This window comes from Gymnogyps californianus, chromosome 3, assembly GCF_018139145.2.
Source record: "Gymnogyps californianus isolate 813 chromosome 3, ASM1813914v2, whole genome shotgun sequence".
NCBI lineage: Eukaryota > Metazoa > Chordata > Aves > Accipitriformes > Cathartidae > Gymnogyps > Gymnogyps californianus.
This window is the reverse complement of record NC_059473.1, coordinates 110,660,902-110,681,034: the sequence shown is the minus strand read 5'-3', so window position 1 is coordinate 110,681,034 and position 20,133 is coordinate 110,660,902. Positions and strand designations below refer to the sequence as shown.

Below are 20,133 nucleotides of genomic sequence, written 5' to 3'. Positions count from 1 at the left end.
CTTGCGTAGAATAAATATTACCAAAAAACCCCCAGTCAGAATGAAGGTGTGATTGCACCCTCCAATTATGTAATATTAACTAGAAATAATAGGAGACTAAACTCTACTTAAAAGGTAGTTTATTCAATGGAGAAATGTTTATGATTTTTAATTGAAAAGCTTTTTTTTTTCCCCATTTTCCTTCCAGGTATTGCTTTGTTTTTGCTTTGGGATACCTCACTGTGTGCCAAATTACTAGAGTCTATATCTTTGATTACGGACAGTATTCTGCTGATTTTTCTGGGTAAGGAGAAAAAGAATCTTTCCATCTTGTCCTCCTAAGTGATACTGTATCTGTTATTGTTTTTTTTCCCCAAGTTAAGTGTGTCAAACTTTTAAACTTTGGGAGAAAGCTGGGCCTCTGCGTGTGTATTGGCACACATACAAATATGTATGTATCTATGCTTTAATCATGCAAACTGAGAATTTTCGGAACAGTTGTGTCTGTTAGAACCACAAATGCATTATCTGCTGCCTCCTGTTCCTGTCTGAAGGGAATAAAGGGTATGGTGGCTGTGGGATTTTTTTGCTTTTGCTTTTTCCCCTAAAATCTCTGTTACCACCCATGACAACATGATGAAACTTGAATTGTATCTGATGTACTTGCATGCCTGGAACAGTCTGACACCACTTTGTGAGGAAACTCTGAATGTTTTATGGAATTTAGCTTTTAGCTTCTTTCTTTTTTGGTTCTATGTTAGATGTTCCAGAAGGAGAAAGCTAAGGAGAGAGGCACCTGTATGGTGGAGTGGTCACACAGCCCTTGGAAACAGAAACTTTTGTCTATATGTGTTCTCATTTTATATAATGAACTTAAACCGGTGTTTGACTTAAGCTGTATAGGAGCAAAACAGAATTAAAGTAAAAATAAACCATATTGGTGATTCTTCTTTGTACTGCAGACACAGAGAAATGAAGCACAACCTTTCCTATAAATAAGGTTGCTACTGTGGTGGTGCTTTTGTTGATTTAAAGGACAGTATGTATTTTGGAAAAAAGAGATGGGGAGTGTTTGCTAGTCTGCTTAAAAAAATGCATTAAATACTTTTGAGGAATACTACGAATGGCAGTGATCTTTGTAGTTTAGTATTACCTGTGTTGTGTAGTAGAGTTGTGCTTGTTAGCCTTGTTGCTTTTTAGTCTTCATTGGTAACAGGCATGTAGTCCAGAAACTTAACTTGCAGGCTGAAGCGAAAAGCTTTTATGGTTAAGTTCATCTTTTCTGTCACTTTTAGCTACGTCTTGCCTTCTGAAACATCTTTCTACATTTACACCTACATCCAAGTGTCTGCCTTCAAGCCAGATATCCGAGTTCCAGTTGTAGTCAGTAGAGATCTGATTGATGCAGACAGTAGAGCCTGGAGGGCATTTCAGCTGACTCACCGCTAAGTATCTACCTTAGTGTGAACTGGGTCACTTGCCGGATGCCCCTGACTCTATTGACTAGATCTCCACTGGCTATAATGAGAGCTTGCAACATAGACATATGCATAAAGACACTTTAAAGCTAAGTTTACTGATGTTGAATTAAATTTCACCGTTACAAGTGGAACTGCAATCCAAATACTGTCCCTTCCGGTTCACTGTAGGGCCAAAATTTACAACCCTGGCAGTGGTCAAAGCTCTGAGCTGACTCTGGAAACAGTATAATTGCGCTTGTTTGTTGCTGCTCTCGAAGGTATTAGTAGAGCTTGAGCACACCATTGCTCGTATGCGCCTGTACTGCTTTCAGATAGCAGCTGTCTTTGTGGCTCTGTTGGTTTGATGTTAGCTCAGAGATTTCTGCTAGGTCTAAACACGTCCAAAGATTTATGAGATCTGTGCTCAGGATAGAACTGTTCTGAAGCCTAGATCCAACTCTCTGTGTGTTTGAGCTGCCTGATTTAAACCATCCTTTAATGCACCAGTTTGGGAGCTTGGTGTATGCATATCACATTAAATCTCTGGCATATGCTGCGTCTGCTCCCTGGAGGCCTGAGAGAGAGGTTACTTCCAAAACAGGAGGAGAAGGCAAATGAACTGAAGGGGGCTATTTTCTGTCAATTTTTTCTAGTTTCGGGGGAAGAGAGTAAGCTCAAGAAAATAACAAAAGTTGCCTAACCAGCTGTTGAACCCCAGCACCAGCAGGTTCTTCCAAAGATGTTGGCATGGATTCATACAGTGGTTAGCCCCAAAAGAGCTTTGAATGTCTGTTTACCTAGATATTTCTCCTGGCATGCCATGACCATCTGAGGTGTCCAAGCCCAGAGAATCTGCAAAAAGTTTGAAGGAAGGTATCAATGCATTGACAGTGGAGAAAGCTGAGGAGACCTCATACTGGAGGTGCAATTGCTTGTGCAGAGCTGCGTGGTCCTGGCTTCAGTACTAACAGATCCCAGCTGCCAGTGAACCTTCCACCACCTCCTTTGCCTTTCTGCCAGCACCTAAAAAGGATTGTTAAAATCCTGGTTCACAGCCTCACTGTTCCTCTTTTAGTCTCTAGATTGTTGCTCCTCAGCCAAATCTCTGATGATACTGGAATAGCCACTTGAGAAGGAAAAAAATACTGAGGTCTGCTATAATAACAATGACAGCTCTATCAGCTAGAATTAATGTAAGGTCTGACCAAGCTCCTCTTGGGTTCCATCCTTCTACCAGGCAGGATCCATGCTGTCACATGTCCACTTACAGAAGAAAAACCCATTATGTTCAGAATCAATTGGGGATTTCTGCCAGCACCAGGCGGTCTACAGCTTAAATGCTAGAAAGAGATATGAGGGATTTCCCAGACTGTCTGTTCTTGTTTAGTTTTTTTCCTTGCTGACCCTTGCCTGTCACTCTAGTCTTGATATCAGGATTTTGGGGCACTGATAATACAGTAGAAAAAACTTTTTCCCTGATTGCATTTTGAAGACTGGAAATATTGTGTTCTTTGAAATAACCATAACCTAAAAAAAATTAATTTGACAGACTGAGCCATCTAGCAAAATACTGGCATAGCCCTGTCAATGAAGGAGGACTTGATGGCTCTTGGATTTGTTTTTGTGTGCCAACTTAAATATGTTATAAAAAGGCCAAGTGCAGTCAAAGGACTTGAACAAAACTATGTGCCCGTCCTACAGTATGATTATTTTGTTGTGGGTGGATTTTTTTTGTCCCCAGTGCAGATACTACTAAGTAAATACAGTCCCTGATATATTTTTGAGATCGGATTTCAAAGTTAGATTTCTAAATTCTGGTAGCCTACTTCATGCTGTCCCCCATCCCCTCTCTCCCCCCACTTAGGAGGTTAGCAATACTGGGATGTACATCAGTCAAAAACTCTTAGATACTACGAAGATGGTATAATTTCTCAGTATAAAGCTGACTCACTTAGCCAAGGAAGAATATTTCTTGGGCAATTGTCCTGGTTTCAGCTGGGATAGAGTTAATTTTCTTTCTAGTAGCTGGTATAGTGTTATGGTTGGGATTTAGTATGAGAACAATGTTGATAACACACTGATGTTTGTAGTTGTTGCTAAGTAGTGTTTATACTAAGTCAAGGATTTTTCAGCTTCTCGTGCCCAGCCAGCAAGAAGGCTGGAGGGGCACAAGAAGCTGGGAGGGGACACAGCCAGGACAGCTGACCCAAACTGGCCAAAGGAATATTCCATACCATGTGACATCATGCCCAGTATATAAACAGGGGGGAGCTGGCTGGGAGGGGTGGATCGCTGCTCGGGAACTAACTGGGCATCGGTCTGCAAGTGGTGAGCAATTGCATTGTGCATCACTTGTTTTGTATATTCTAATTCCTTTAGTATTATTATTGTCATTTTATTATTATCATCATTATTTTTCCTTCCTTTCTGTCCTATTAAACTGTCTTTATCTCAACCCATGAGTTTTTGGTTTTGTTTTTTTCTTTTTTTTTCCTGATTCTCTCCCCCATCCCACTGGGGGGGGGAGTGAGCGAGCAGCTGCGTGGTGCTTAGTTGCTGGCTGGGGTTAAACCACAACAACAGTTTAGGATCTGCTCAAGTGTACCAAATTCAAAACAAACTAAACTCTATTGGAGCCAGCATAATTATGCTGGGTTTTTGTTTTGCCAGATATGTTTACTTGAAGCAAATAATAATTCTAGATGGAAAAATTAAGCATGGGACCAGGTATTAGTAGAAACAGTGGAAGTGGTCTGCATATCTAAATAATTTATAGTATTGTTCAACTTTGGTATATTTTTATTGTCCTTTGCTTACTGCTGCTGTAATTTACAATGCATATAATTGCTCTTACTGCCCTTTTTTCTTTACTCTTCCCACTGTGAAAAAATAAACTATGTTAGTAGAAAATAAATGTGAAACACTTTGGCTGTGTTTGTGGAACCTAATGCAGCAATAAAAGGCATGGGTTATCAGATACTATGTCTAAGGATTAAATTCTTTTCATTGCATTGAAAAGTCTGTAATGGTTTGAGCTCCAAAAACTAATCACTTTGTCCTTGCATTGAAAATCTTCCAGTTGAGAGTAATTAACCTGGACTATTAGTATAAACTTTCCCTGATATTTACATGTGAAGGAAAATCCTGAACTTTTTTCTAAATTATTCTTTCTTCCTTTTTTGTAACAGTCCAATGATGATAATTACGCAGAAGATCACTAGTTTGGCATTTGAGATTCATGATGGTAAGATTTCTTTAAACTGTGTTTAATTTTCCATACAAAAAAAATTTAAGGAAAGTTATTCATGAGTCAGTGAGTTACTTTAGTCCAGTTTGTGTTTTAGAACAAAATATATTTTTGTGTCTCAATTGATTCTTTTGATGCTTACTAATGGAAGTACCAAAAGAAGTTGCTTAGACACTACAAAAGCTCTGAAAATGCTTACATTGTGTGGAAGATACTACTTATCAGAAGACCAATGACACTTCTGGGGCCAAAGACCACAGACTTTTTTTTGGGCTGGGGTATTGATCCTGAGAGTTAGATAAATAATTTCCAAATTCAGAGATCACTGTTGCTGACAGATTGGTAGAAAAAGTATATGAAATTTCAGTTGTTGAGCACCTCTTATTTTAAAATGCTAACTGTTAATCTCCCCCTAATTTGTGCAATGTATACTGATTTTTATAAAACCTTTGTGTATGTTTCATATTGTTTATTATCATAGTTACTGCTAATGTGTCAGTGTGAACAGGGAGATTATCTAATTACGTTTCTGTCTTTACTCCTGTCAGATTTATCCATCAGATAAGTGGGCCCTCGTTGTGACAAAAATGAATCCTAATGTTGGCTTTTGTGGGTAGGGTATCCAGATTTTTAGTTACCTTCAAATTCAAAGGAGTAATTTTCATTTTAAAATTTGAAAATATCATCCAATAAACCTAGCCAATTAGCTTGAACCATTTGCAGCTACAGCTGTCAGTTGAAGATTTGGGAGTGTAGCCCCAGACACCTGGATCAAGCCACCTGTTTTTCTGAAATTTCTTTAGTTAACATTATGTATGGAGTTTAATATGTTTTTGTCTTGTATGCATCCTAGCTTTAGTGCTGTTGGTGTTTCATTTTTTTCCATTCTCGTTAAGTTACACTGTCTAGAGAAGCCTGTAGGCAACAACATTCATGAATATGAAAAGTCAGGAAAACACCTTTTTTTAAGAATTCTTGTTTGAATGAAAATAATGCTGGGCGTATCTAGTTGGTCAAAGAAGTTGATGCCTAACTTCCAGAGAAAATATATTCAGAAGTATTAGTCTTGCAAGCTATAATATAGAGTACACAAGTTAGAGGAAACAGCTTATTATAAGGAAGTAATAATTCTAGTATCAAAGATAAATGCTTCCTTATGCTATTACTTTGCTTGGGGAAAGAGCTATTCTCGATTTGCTGACATCATGCACAAATAGTGGAGTTGTGGTATGGGACAAGCATGTGAGTGTTCCTGGTAATCTTGAAACAAATGTTTCATTTAGCTCTATTCTTAGCTTTCATCACAAACTAAACTAGATTTTTTTCCTACTTAAATTAATTCAGATAATTTGTGTTTTCTTCATAAGCCCAGCTTATTTTCTGTCTGATTTTCTTGTAGATATCATTGAATTCTGAGTATCAATCTTGAAATTTTGTTCCTTTTTGACCTCATATCAGAAATCCTCTAGAGTCTTTGTCAGCCTGTGAGGAGTAGCTGATAATATATTGGAAAACTTTCTCTCTAGTTGCATTTGCAATTTAGCAGAGTCCTTGACTTGAGTTGGATGATCACTGTTGCTGGGAGCACAGTGTGCATGTGACTTTCAAGTGTTGGCATGACCAATGTGAATTCAGGAGCAACTGCTAGTCTGGTGTCAGGAGATGCTATGAAAAGATGTACAGGGGAAACTGAGACTGTATTAAAGCAATGATTTTTAACCATAGACAACTTAAAAGGGGTCCATCACGAGAAGTTAATGAAAAAAAGCCTGCTGTAAATGGGCTTTTGTTCACTGTAGAAAGGTCCATGCTTCCACTGGAAAATACTTCAAGATATACTGATGGGAGAGGTGGTAACGTTGAAAATCATTATACTGAGTGATTAATGGCACTTTGAGCCTCTAGTCACATCAGCTTGGCTATATTAATCACAAATTACTTTATTTTCCCCCCTCATTTTTTTACCAGTATGTCCAAGGAGAGGTAACGAAACTAAACAGCTGAAAGAAAGATGTTTGGTGTATTGGAAGATCTTGGTAAGCTTCAAGACTCTAGTTGTAGTTAGGTTGGTTTTGTGGGAAAGATAAGTCTTCTGGACTTGGATCTTTTCCTGGCAGCCTGTTTGTTGTGTTCAGCTGGTTTCAGTGTTACATTTGAAGGTCCTGGAGAGAACTGGATGTAATCATGAAGGCCACTCATGCTGCATATTAAAGAGTCTGTCTAGCTAAGTGGATATGCTTGATTCCAAGTTGAACACTGGTATGGAATCCCGTAAATAAATAACAACTACCCCTATAACTGTTACAACCCTGTGCACTTACTGTGGGCTTTTTTTTAAGCAGGAAAACTCTATGCAAGTTCCATAGGATTAATTTAAGCTTACTGTGTAATACTGACTTTTCAGAAGGTTGCATGGATCACAAATTTACACCTGAATAAATTTGGAGTATGCCTCTGGTGTACTCTGATTTACATTTTGAACTTAAGCCCTTGATAGTTCTTGCCTTCTTACAGTTTCTTGTTACTCAAATGAGCACTGCCAAAAATGAGTAGTCAGCATGTTAAGATTTGCTTTGTATTTCTTGCTGATTATCTTTGGCATCACACATGTATATTCTAAAGGCAGAAATGTTTTTACATGATTTGGAGACCGCTTGTGTCCATGTTCATTCTTTATGGCAAGATTTAGATTTATTTATGCAGCACTTCAGGCTAATGACAGAGTTAAGCAAGAAAAGGAATTTTTGGTACTTCAGATCCTATATTCTGGAGTACCTTTTTTTCATCAAATTTAAAACTAGGATATTTTGGAGAAGGAAAGGTGCATTGCAGTTATTCCAGAAGCAGGGGGCTTGTCTACAAGTGCAGTTTAGAAGGGCTATAAAATGGAGGATTGTACTTGCATGAGAAATTTCTAACTAAGAGATGGTGGCAAGTAGAGAAGCTTTTGCAATTATAGTTATAAGGTACTAAAAGTTAAGCAGGGGAGAGGAAGAGAGATACTGTCACTGCTTAACTCTGTATCTTGCAATGAGTTCATATGGCATTCTCCCTTTTTTGCTTATAACCCACTTGGCCCCGCAGAGCCTCACTCATTTTGCTGCAATTCTGTATGAGATCAGGGATCTTTACACGAAGGACCTGTATCCAAATCTAACCTCACTAATCTGTATGCGCTTTGGCAGCTTGTTTTTAATTCTAGTGCTTAATGAATCTTAAACAAAGAGTCTCTTCAAATGTTTATATTCATAACCCATTGAAGTTCTGGAGCTCACAATGTATTTATTTTTAAATCTCCAAGAGATTCAGCCAGCAAAACTAGGGAACATTAGACTTGATATTTGATATTTAAAAGGAAAAAAAAATTTCTCACAGCTTCTTCCAACCTTGTTCTTGCTTCTTTCTCTAATTTAAACTAAATAATACATAAAACTTTGAGGAAAAAAAGCCATTTTTTAAATGTAATACCCATCTACTAAACATGAAATCTAATTCTTCCAAATTATTTCTTCATATTACTATGTTGCACTTGTCCATAAAAATGTGTGGCTAGATACAGGTAAGAAACCAGAACCATAACACTCTTCTGTTCTGTCAGCTGCTTCTTGGTTCCCAGGGGCTTATCTCACATGCTTTCTGACCACAAAAAAATAAACTCTTTGCTCCTGTGTGTATGCTTCTCCCATCCCTTATGCCTTGGGTTTCAGCTCTGTAGTTGCTAATTTTCAAATGTGCTTTTCCTGGAATGCTACTTGCTTTTTTTTTTTTTATAATTATTATTTCCTCCTATGTATCTGGCGCTCTCCATTTTTTTAAAAGCAATAGAGTAGACATTGATGCTGATCTGGTAAGGCACTGCATTTACTGTGAGAACTAAAAGGAGATAAAGAGTACAGTGAATATGCAACTCGAAGGATTTTTTTTTTTTTTTTTTTACCTCTACTTTTAGTTTGAATACTATATTGGTGAAATATAGTTAAAGGCTAGTCTTACAGCAGTCTCATTTACTTTGCTCCAACAGCAGGCTATTAGGACAATAGCTGGATTATTTTATGCTATTTTCCTCATATTTCTGTTGTACTATTACAAAGTTGTAAGATTTCCAAATAGGCTATTAGAGCCTATTTCCCCCTGCAAAATAATAAAAGTATAGTCTCTGTCCAGTATGGCCCCTGAGAGGAGAGATATTTCAGTGGATAGATGAAACACATGGAAAATGCGAAGGAGATGAGAAAAAAGAAACAAAGGTGATGTTGGAGAAACTTATGCGCAAACGCTGTATTCGTTGCCATGGTCTTAATTATCTATTGCTACCTGCCTCATCAGATTGTGTTACTATACCATATGCTTGGGAGGTTTTTCAGACAATGCTGCTTTTTTTTTGTTTGTTTGCAGCTAATGAGCAGTCCCATCCAAACTGTGGTGCCTGCTGTTATGTTAGTAGTAATGCTTTTGTTAGCTGTTCTTGAAGAATGTAATAAATACTTCAATAGAAGTATTGAAGAATGTTTCTTGATTTAGTTGATATAAAAATTTCTTCTTTATTTTCAATTAACTAGATTCTTTGCCTTTTACTTTTCTCAAAGGTAAATAATTCCCATATTCAGCAGAAAGACACTACATCTTTCTAAAGGCTTGCAGACAACTTTAGTATTGGTCTGCTCTGGCTTAAAGGGTAGAAATGTGGATGTACTGAAGGGTTGAACAGCTTTTGTATTTCTGTACATTGGATGCGATATTTCAAATTTATTTTAAATAAATACTTACAAAACCAGAACAGGATTACCAGGCTGAATTGCTGATTGTCACAGTGTGACCCCATGGTAAAAGGGAACATACTGTGTTTTGGCCAATTTACTTTTGTGATTGAGTGGGGGTTTTTTGTTGTAGTGAGGAGTGCTTGGTTAAGAATGTTGTTATGTTTATGAAAATAAAGGTCTCATAAACTATCAGTGTGCTTTTCTGATTTCAAATAGGTCTTTTTTATTATTATTTTATTATGTCTTTTTAAAAGTGTATTTGGATGGTTGCTGTTGTAGAAGTATAAGCAAGAGAAAATTGAACAACTCTTGAGACAGAGAAATGTGTCCTTATATATGTAGAACTAAATATTCTTAAGGATTTTTGATAGGTCATCATGACCCAGTTCCGCTTTATAAATGCTAGTATTACAGCAAAAAAGTTGCAGCTGTTTAACCAAGAATGTTGTCTTCTAATTTGTCTGTTAATTATGTCAGTGAAACTGCCATAGTGTGGTGGTGTGTGGGTGTGTCTTTTTTTTTTTTTTTTTTGGTAACTTGATGCTTTATTCTTACATCTAGGAGTTTCTTTTAATGCTCTCCAATTGTCTCTTGATCTATATTTTTATACATATATATATTTTTTTTTTAAGTGCTCCCTCTTGTGTTAGTGACAGCATGGTCATTATAGTTTCAGTATCAGTTACCAAATCACTTTGGTTACAGTACATGTCATTAGTGTTTAAAGGAATGATATTGTATTTCTCCCCTCCTAAGTCTTCAAGTGTTGTTCTGGGCCTACGTTTGCTTGCACAGCTCTCTGGATATGAAGACATCTGATTTTTCTTGCTTTTTGTAGTTTCTTTGCAATTTTACTCAGCTGGCATCTGTGTCTGTTTGCTTTTGTGGCTGCCAATGTGCTAGTAAACAACTAAAACTGTTATTGTCTGTCTTCTTCAGGTCTTAAAATATTTTAATAACAGCATTCATTTGGGCTCAGCTGGTGATCCATTTCAGAACCTCAAATTAAAATTTACTGTAATTACAACAAAGCCTGTGATATGATCTCCATGTTTAAGTATTATTAATGTAATATAATCTTATGTCTAAGCATTATTAATGAGTTACTGATTAGGCAGATTTCATGCAAATACAAAGGTGGATATATTCAAGCAGATTAACAGCAAAGCTGGTGTGGTGCTATGATATGATTGTAAACGTATTATCATAGTGAGAGCATGGTAGTAGTCATAATATGCCTTAATAAAACCTATATGGCAGGATATTGGTGTGTACCTACAGATGTTGATTTTGTTACCATTAGGATGTGATCTCCTGAGGAGGAATGAAAAGATGCAACTTCCTCATGATCTAGACCACTGAGGATAAATTTGGTTACTGATTATTTACAAAATTCTTTTACCAAGGAAGGAAAGTAGGAATATTTCCTACTTTACAGATGAGAAAACTGAGTTACAGTTGCTGAGTGACCAAACTATTTCACCTCACTAACAGATGTTCGATAAAACCCATTTTCTCTAATCCCCACTGTGTGTTTTGGTAGCAACTAAAAGCTGCAGCCATTGCAGTCATCTCCTGCTTTAGGACAGGACAAAACAATTTTCATAATCCCCAGAGAAAGGTTACAAAACTTCAGCAGCATGCCACTGCTAGGGAACTCATGAAGTGGGGTTTCATCATCTCCAATGTGCAGTAGGTAGGGAACAGCTATGATTTATGAGGCCTCTGTTCCCATGGGCAGATACATTGCCTGGGCAATATTGAATGTATATATATTAATTCATCTCATATTAGATAAGCATCAATGTAAGAGCACTTTTTCCATATGTATTTTCTATGAATTAAAAAATGCTAACAGTAGCTTCCTGAAAGCTTTCAAGAGTATGACAGAGGCAGAGATCGATGGTTTCCTTGTTCTTGCGTGCTATGCAAAGATAAGTGGGCCTTCAAGGCACTGAGGAGGCATTTAAAAAAAAAAAAAAAAATACAGCGAAAGCCACTGAACTGACCTCAAAGAAGCTGCTGGCTGGCTGGAAATCTTAGTGAGATAGGGAAATGAAAAAGTAATGGAGGCTTACTTGTATGCAATATGTGTGAGACAGCAAGTGTATTGCTCACCAGGTTATTTAGGCCTTAAGTGACTTCTTATGTATGTATATAACTTGAACCCGTTTTAAATATACCAGTTCTTTCTTCCTCACCCCTCCGAAAGTATAGGTCATATTTCAGTGGTTAGATTCTTCTGTTTCAGGTTTGAGTTTTTTTCCCCTCCTTTTTCATACCACATAAATGATGTGAAATCTTTCATTTGACTAATTACCTTTATTTAGTGGTTGGTCTGGCTTTATGCAAGTTCATTTGGACATACTTGGTGACTGCTTCCTCTTTCTGACTTAAGGGTAAAATACTCATATGGAATATAACAGCAAAGGAGGCTCCTGCTCTGGTCAGTTTGCATTGTGTACGCTGTGAGAGACTGAAGGCTCTGTACAGGCTACTTCCCTACACAAGGCATGTCATGTGATCTGCATCTATCTATAGGAGTCTGTGTTAAATTTCTGTTTAAGTTTGTGTTAAATTCAAAGATTCACTACCTGATAACTATAATCTTATGGCCTTAAAGGTTAAAGGACCTTTCAAAATGCTTCTCCCACATTTTTTATTCAGTAATCAGCATGGAAATCTTTGCAGTAGCACCAAGGAGAAGATGTGAAAATGTAACGATGGGGAAGAGAAAGTGCCTGCATGAAGTTAGGGGTGATGCTTTGTCCTTCAGTTTCTTACCTTGAGTGGGTGTGAATGAGTGTGACTTTCCACTGTGAAAGGATCAGGACAGAGGAAGGTATTTTTCCAGGTCATATTGGAAGAGAGGAGATGGCAAGTTGCTAACCCCTCTGTATTCTCAGCTTTGTTGAAGACTAAAAGTGCAGTTTTAAAGTCCTGAGTGTCTATAGGTCACAGTTCCTGGAGTCATATGAAGACAACAGAGTTATCTTCTCTTTAGATAACAAGTATTTCCATGAGTCATAGAATTAAACAAGGTTTGACTTCCCCCCTGCCCCCCAATCTTTTTTAGTCTTAAGCCTGACTGATTTTGATATCTAAAAAAAAATTGGCTCCAGTTAAAGCTTTCCTTATGCTTGGATCAAATATAAGGCTCCCTTCTGTGGATTTACTGGCATCCAGGGATGTGGGGTTGAAGGCAACCGTTCTGTGAGTGGAGGAGAATCACCTATTTTCATAAAGCATATTGGGATTTCCTATCTATATTACCTCTACTCTTTCATCAAGCTTGGTTAGAAATTGGCTGTTGTGTTTAGGCACTGCTAGGGAGGAAAATAATTGAAGTGGGATTCCATAAACTTCATTTCCTTTAGGAAGCTAAGCTCATAAAAATAAATTTTTTTAGTGCTTGTAATGGCAAAGAAAACTTGTAAATGTGAATAGCAGGGAATGGATGCATGTGCTAATGTCTGAACCAGTGGAGAGGCTGCAGAAGGAGCTGAAGCAGTCATTTTGGCAAGCAGTGGTGGCTGGTATAAACCAGGGCTGTCTGAAGGAAGGAGCTCTGCTGCTTCTGTGCCCCTGAATTAGTGTGTTTTATAATAATTTAAAGTGTTGAAGGTCATATTTTTTACTTTTCTCTTTTATGGGAGTACAAATTTTGAAGCCTATTTTTCAGAGGTAGGACACTAGCATTTCAGAAAGTGCCTCATATGGCAAGAAGGTAAATTCAGTCTTGCTGCTGAACTTAGACTTAGCCTGCCCCTGTCTGCTAGCAGGGGTTAAGGCTTCTCATTAGTGCTCATGAAAGACTGGAGCACCCTTTACAGTTGTGCCTGTTTCACTGGACCTTGTTCACAGTTTTTACTTGCAGCATGAAGGTGCTCTTGAGGTCTGCCTTAAGTTTTGGATTGCTTGAATCTGTCTTGGACCATGTTCATAGTATACATCAAAAGGGCAATGACTAGTGTAATGTCCCTGGGTTACTGCAATGTTGAAAGGGGTTTGGGGCTTGTCCAATTTCCAGGACTGGGAATAAAGGGGTTTAAAACCTGCAGACTTTGAAATCTTAACCAATGTAGGGGAATTGTATTTGTCAACACTTACTACAAGCCTTCTTAATGCTTTCCTGAAATTCATGTGATTTCAGGTTTAGGCACTGCTGGATATAACTGAGGATACCAGAGTTCGTAATTTTGTCAACAGTAAGAATTGTTTGATCCAGGTCCAGCAAAAATGTTATGTGACATAATACCTCTGAAATTACTTGAGGACTTAAGAAATTACATTGCAGCATGAGGCTTGCTTTACTGAGTAAAGAAACTGCTAATTAATGTGTAGGGGTTTAGCTTTTCTTTCTTTTTCCTTTTTCCTGTCCTCTTCCCTAGGAATGTTTCGGAAAAATGAAGATTTGACTCCGTCACAAAGGTGCTTGGCCGTAAGGTAGGCTTTCAGACATCTCTGAGAGTCTAGTTTTGGGGGTGGGGAGAAGCTGGTGTTTTGTGTGCTTTATTAATGCTCTGTGGAATTGCTACGGTTCACATTCAAGATAGAATTTACAAACTCATGTAAAACAGATCCATGCTTTTTATATTTGTAGCTTAATCCATACATCTGTTCTCCTGGAAAACATCACTAGAAGTAGGTTTTATACTTATTTAAGAAAAGTTCTATGCAGTCTATGCAAATTAATGCCATATCAGACAGGAGACTAGTTAACATTTAGTACACGCATAAAGTAGCTGGTGAAGGAACGTGCTTGTTTAATTCTGTTTTTCAGTATTTCACTTACCTTTTCTCCTTTCCTTATTCAGGAGATTTGAAAATAGTATTTGCCTGGGCAAATTGTTGTCCTGGGCAAAACAGTCTTGACTTGGGGCATTTTCCTTAATTGAAATTATTGCCAGTTAACACAAATGTTTGTTTACTGATTCAGTTATTGAGGAAAAAAAGAAAACATAAACAGTTGAACAAACGCTTAGGGAAACACCCTTCCTTCTCCTTCCCCAGGCTCAGCTTCAGTCAAACACCTCTACTGGGCAAGGAGAGAGTCACCAGAGTTCAGGAGATCTGTCTGAAAATGCTCAGTATGGATTGGAAAGAAATACTATGTGTAGAATGTTTTAAGCTGTGATTACAACACACAAACTGCTTTTCTACATGTGGTTTTTACTGCAGTTAGAGTAAGCAATAACATGGAGTATGACTTTTCCTACTGTGGAGATTCTGTAGAACTACACATTCCATCTCACGAGTTGCTTGTCTTTGAATTACAGACGCATGCCAAGTCTACTGGAGTATTTAAGTTACAACTGTAATTTCATGGGTATCCTGGCAGGCCCGTTATGCTCTTACAAAGACTATATTACTTTCATTGAAGGCAGATCATACCAACTGCAACAGTCCGAAGCAAATGGGAAGGAAGATACAAAATATGAACAAACGGATCCTTCTCCAAATGTAAGTTGTCTGACACTTGCAGTGCTGATGCGTATGTCATCATTGCATGAAAAGCTTGGTTTGCACTGTTCATTTACAGGCATAACTTCTGAGCTGTATCTGGAGTTCATTCATCAACAGTATAGTTCCCTGTTCAAAAAGTTAAATACTTATTTTTTTAAGGCAGGTTTTCTCTATGGCTTCCAGTCTGGATCTTGTGGATAAAAGCAGATTAAATTGGAGCTTCCTAACAAGCTTATATGGTAAAGAGCCGTCTTTAAATTAAAGCAGTTCATGCATGTTTCCTTTGAAGCATATACTGTGCATAAAAAAAGTCCTGGTAAGGGTGAAGTGCACGTTTTGTCATTTGAAAGCTGATGAGACTTAAAAGTTCCAGCAAGGTTTCATGAATGTTTTCAAATTCTGTTTTTTAATGCCTTCTTGCAGCAAGTAGAAAACATTCACATGTAATAAGTTGAAAAACACTCACAGAAATAGTTTCATTTTTCTTGCTTTCATTCATGTAGGGAGGTATTAAAGATGGATTTTGATTTGAAGGTGTAGTAAAAGATGTACTAGCCATAACACTGTGGCTAGTAATCCATACAACATAGTTCTTTTTTCTCTTTGTTCCATTATTGGAAAAGAGACCAAATACATACAGAAGAAAGTCCAGTTGATCATACCTTACGAGAGATATTGTATGGCCTGAATTAAAATCAAAAGCTCCCGAAGCTTGTTACTTTTTGAATTTAATCCAATTAGTTTAATGCTCAGGGTACTGAATATTATCTTGTCACTCTTTTCATATTCTCTTAAATAGGAGTGTATCAGACTTTTAAATTTGTGTGTGCCTAAGATAATTATTACCACAAAAAAAGCACAATTCTCATGGAGTCGACTGGAACACTTCAGATAAATGGCTTTTGCTAGTTCCAGTGCCAATTACCTGTTTTCTGCTTATCTTGTGGACCACCAACTGTTGCTGGAGCAGATGAAGGCATTCCCACATGTAGCTGCTTGTCTTGTCCTACCATGTAGAGGTTACCATCCCCACAGCTGGGCTAACAGGGAGTGCTTCCCAATCAGTTGTGTCATCTCCAAACACTTCCATCCTTTGAATATGGATGAGGACTCTTTGCACGTTCCATTCTGCCCATCTTGTGTGGTTGTAGTAACTTGCACCACAGAATGTAAGCTAGTGGCTGGAGGATGATAACACTTTAAACTGCTCCACCTGTTGGCAAAGCACCTAAGCTCATAGAAGTGTGCTGTGGAGCAAGTAGTTAGGAAGGGCAAAAGACACGGGAGAATTCCTTGCCTAGATTGGCACCTCAGTCTGTAGTCTGCATTGATGTATTGTACCGGCAAAGTTGCAGACACTTCTTTTGTTTTTAAACATTGTTTTGGCTCAGTAAAGGCATCACATCTGATGTACTAAAATCCTGTTTCTGCAGAAAAATATTATGTAGTAAAATTATTGCAAATAAATGGCACTAACCAAATCTGCCAGTGTCAGTACTTCTGGATTGCCTGGTGGGACTTCCTAGCTTTTTACCACATAATCTTGCTAGTAATCTGAACAAAGTCAATAGAAATAAATGTAAACCTATGACGGATTCTTCTTTCAGGTAAGCTGTTTTCCTTAAAATGAATTGCTCTTAAGTGCTTGAAACTTTTTGTGACTTATGCTGCATTAGTTTTGACATAAAAATAAAGAGAACCTGTCTATGCTGTTGATACTTCATCTCCCAACTGGTGTTAGAGAAATCTGGCTGCATTTTAAAACACCAGCGAGTGTTGTGTGCTTTTGGAGAAACATGTATGATACAATTTTACTGCATTTGCTGCATCAATTAAAATGTTCATTGTCTTGTTCTAGAAGAATGTTTAAATACCATTAACTTCATATTAATACTTTAAATTTGTTCTTTGATTCTCATGTTATTAGTTCAAGAAGAATAAATTGTTAGGTAACTCAAAAAAAATGAACTGTAATGGGGATCAGCAAATGTTAATGTAGTAAATGAAAAAAATAAAATCCTTCAGCTGAGTTACCGTAAGTTTCATTTCTTGTTAAATATAATTACATAACCAAAGTAGTTCATGCCAGCCTCCTCCTCTACACTGTGTGTTGACTGCGTGATGTTAGCTTGATTTAGTATTTTTGCTGTGTTCATTGCATGTTAAATGAATCAAGTCAACATATTAAAACTTATTTCTTATATCCCTCCTATTATGCCTTTTTGCAAGCTATCAATTGTTGGTGCTCAAAATGGTGTCAACTCTCAGAAATTAATGTCTGTCTTTGTAAGTTTCTTTTTATTATGGCTACCCTTAAAATACAAGATTCCTGTCAGCAGATATCTGCTTTCTTGCGTATTATGCAGACTCTTCCTACAGGTTATAAAGTTCTTGCTTAATTACCTATAATTTTTACCTGAGGTGCTAACCTCCCCAAAATAATATGCTTTAATATAGCTCAATATTATAGTGAGCTCCTTATTCATTCTTTATCAACCGAGAACGAGTTCATTCAAATAAAAGTTTTAAAGATCCTTTTCCACTTTTTTGTATATATTGTTATAATTATACACATTTATACAATAATATATTTATAAGATTCCTCAGCTCAGTGAGTGTTTCACCTTTATTGCTTCAATTAGAAAGCAGTTCCTGAACTCCTTTCTCTGATTAGGTACCTAGCTTTCAACCTAATTATATTCCCATCTAATTTATGCACATTTGGTTTTGTCCTGGCACTGTCTTTTAGCTTAAGTACCTTTTTTCCTTCCCAGTGTTGACCATATTTGATATTTTTATGCAGGTATGCCCAGTTTTTGTTCATCAAAACTAAATGAGCCAGGCCTTTCTACCTTTTTGTTGTAAAATAAATTGTATATTCTACTTCATATGAGGTCAAAGTTATGCTGTTAGCTTATGGTCTTTTAATTCCTTAACAGAACAGTTATTTTGATATGTTGAAAACTTTAAAGAGTGAATGAAATTAAACTTCAAACTTTTAAATTAGTTAGTTCATCCTCGTAAAAACTGACCAACCCTCCTGTGAACGTGCAGTCCAGTGATTACCCATTTATGCCTTGGCAAAGAAGGTTTATCAATAACCTAGTTAATTAAGCCATAGGAAGTGAGTTAATGTTTTAACAAAGACATTTCTATAGGTAATGGAAAGATAGATTATTTTGGTGTCAGGTGAGGACTTTTTATTTCTGTCTAAATGTGTTCAAAACTTGATTACTATAAACAAGCCCCAGGCTGTAGTTTAATAATCTCTTTAGGCCAACCGAAGTACAAACTCTTGCTTATCCTAGCAGTCCTAACATGCATTGCACTGCATTGTGCTCTGATTCAGATCATTTGATCCAGCCTAAAACTAACCTGTCTTTAAAAAAAGAAAACAGCCTACAAAATCCCCCCAAACAACACATTACCCCCCCCCCCCCCATGCCAAAACCCTAGTTTTTCACCTGATTTGTTTCTCTAATCTAACTCACTAGAAGGAAAAAGAGCAAAAACTTGCAGGCAAGGTGAGGAGACAGGGCAGGACTGCTTCTTTGCATTGCAGCCTGTGTTTGGGTTGTCCTTCAGAAAGTCTGCTTAAACCAGTCCTGAAACTGCAGCTCCCAGTCTTTGTAGAGGCAGAGTGTCCGTCGCTGTTTGCTAAGGACACTGATATCCCTGATACTGGTCCCTGTAAGTGGTATCAACATGCTTGATTGGAGTTCTGGGATTTATAATTGAGTGAAGTAGTATAATTTAAAAAAAAAAAAAAGAAGTCACAGTGTTTCTGGATGTCGTTTATTTGTCCCTACACTTAAAAGTTACTGCTAAAAAAAATTGTAGAAATACATCGTTTAAATACTTAATAAATAAATTAAAACACTTTCCTCCTACAGTATTTTTTCTACAACTACAAATTGAAAACTGCAGAGTTTATTTTTAAAAGTACAATTTGTGGCAGAGCCCTGTGTGAGTTCCTTACATTTTCTTAAGATAAATTTTGTTGAAACTCTGATGCTTTCCCTTAAAAGAAGGACTTTCACCTCCACAATTTAGTTAAAAACCTTCAAAGAGGTACTAGGCGTATTTTGAGTTGAATAGGCAGATTAATTATTTCTATTTACAATAGAAAAACTGGTAAATAGTGGCAGTGGCAAAAAGCAGGCCTTTAAACAGAGATAACATTACTTACACAAAGTCTGAAAATATGTTTTGGCAACTTAGAGATCTTCAGATGGAAAACACCTATTTTATATGTTCAGGCTTATATTTTAAGTTGCATGTTAATGTTACCAGCCTATAAATACTGTTTCTCATGCTAAATTGAACATGACTTTTAATTATGGCTTAGACTTTGAAGCTAAATCCTTGCAGCTGTCTTCAGAACTTCGGAGTGATGCCTTTTGGTATTTACAAATATCTAACTTTTGCATGTATCAGATATTGCATACCAAAATCAAAGATTCATTAGTGTTAATAATAACTGATTTTATGAACATTCATTTCTATTTAAATTCCTGAAGAAGTTAAGCCAACTGAACTTTCCCTCTGCTCTGGCAAAGAGAGAGATGGATTAACAGTTGCTAGAAAAACAAAGGAACACTTTTAGAAAGTTAATGCCCTTTACTTTGAACTCTTGTAATAGAGTAAAATATTAAAATGAAGTTTATTAGAAAGCAAGTAGAAACAAATAATTAAACACCAGCTTTAGCTGTTAATAGGTAGTTGCCTCCTGAATTATCCAGCTGGTTTGTTTAATTAGCTGGGTTTTCTGATCGTCTCTGAAATATCTTCTGAGACGAGCCACATGAAATATATGCAATATCCAAAGTTCCCCTCACCGTTTTACAGCTTTTCCAAGTCTAATTTTTTTGTCAGGTTGTACCACCTCTTCCATCTGTGTGACTGTGTGAATCTTTGATACTGTGTGTCTTGCAGAGATCTGTGTTTTCAGTTGGGCACTTAATGCTCCATTCTGTATCATGGAACAGAATTACTCTTTATTTTGGAACTAGATATGTGAAGCTGCACTCTAATTGAAGGAGGATGTTATCTTTAAAAGTTTGGGCAGGTATACTGGAAACCGGATGGACAGAAAAAGGATTCTGGTTATCTTTTTGTTCTGATGCTTCAAAGAAAAAGAGCTAGACTGATTGTTTTCTTGCCAAGTTTAGTGTCTGTAGAATTGTAATGTAAATTAAAACTGTAATGTTTAAATTTAAAT

The 20,133-nt window shown here is 37.0% G+C and overlaps 1 protein-coding gene across 1 annotated transcript in view; it reads left to right on the top strand.

Annotated features, from left to right (window-relative positions):
• The window catches only part of MBOAT2 (membrane bound O-acyltransferase domain containing 2), a 93,900-nt gene that overhangs the window by 59,899 nt on the left and 13,868 nt on the right, over positions 1–20,133 (top strand). Inside the window, exons 4-7 of the mRNA XM_050894044.1 lie at positions 188–283; positions 4,628–4,683; positions 13,838–13,892; positions 14,726–14,909. Of these exons, the coding sequence (XP_050750001.1) occupies positions 188–283; positions 4,628–4,683; positions 13,838–13,892; positions 14,726–14,909 (391 nt within the window). The remainder of the gene's footprint in view (positions 1–187; positions 284–4,627; positions 4,684–13,837; positions 13,893–14,725; positions 14,910–20,133) is intronic.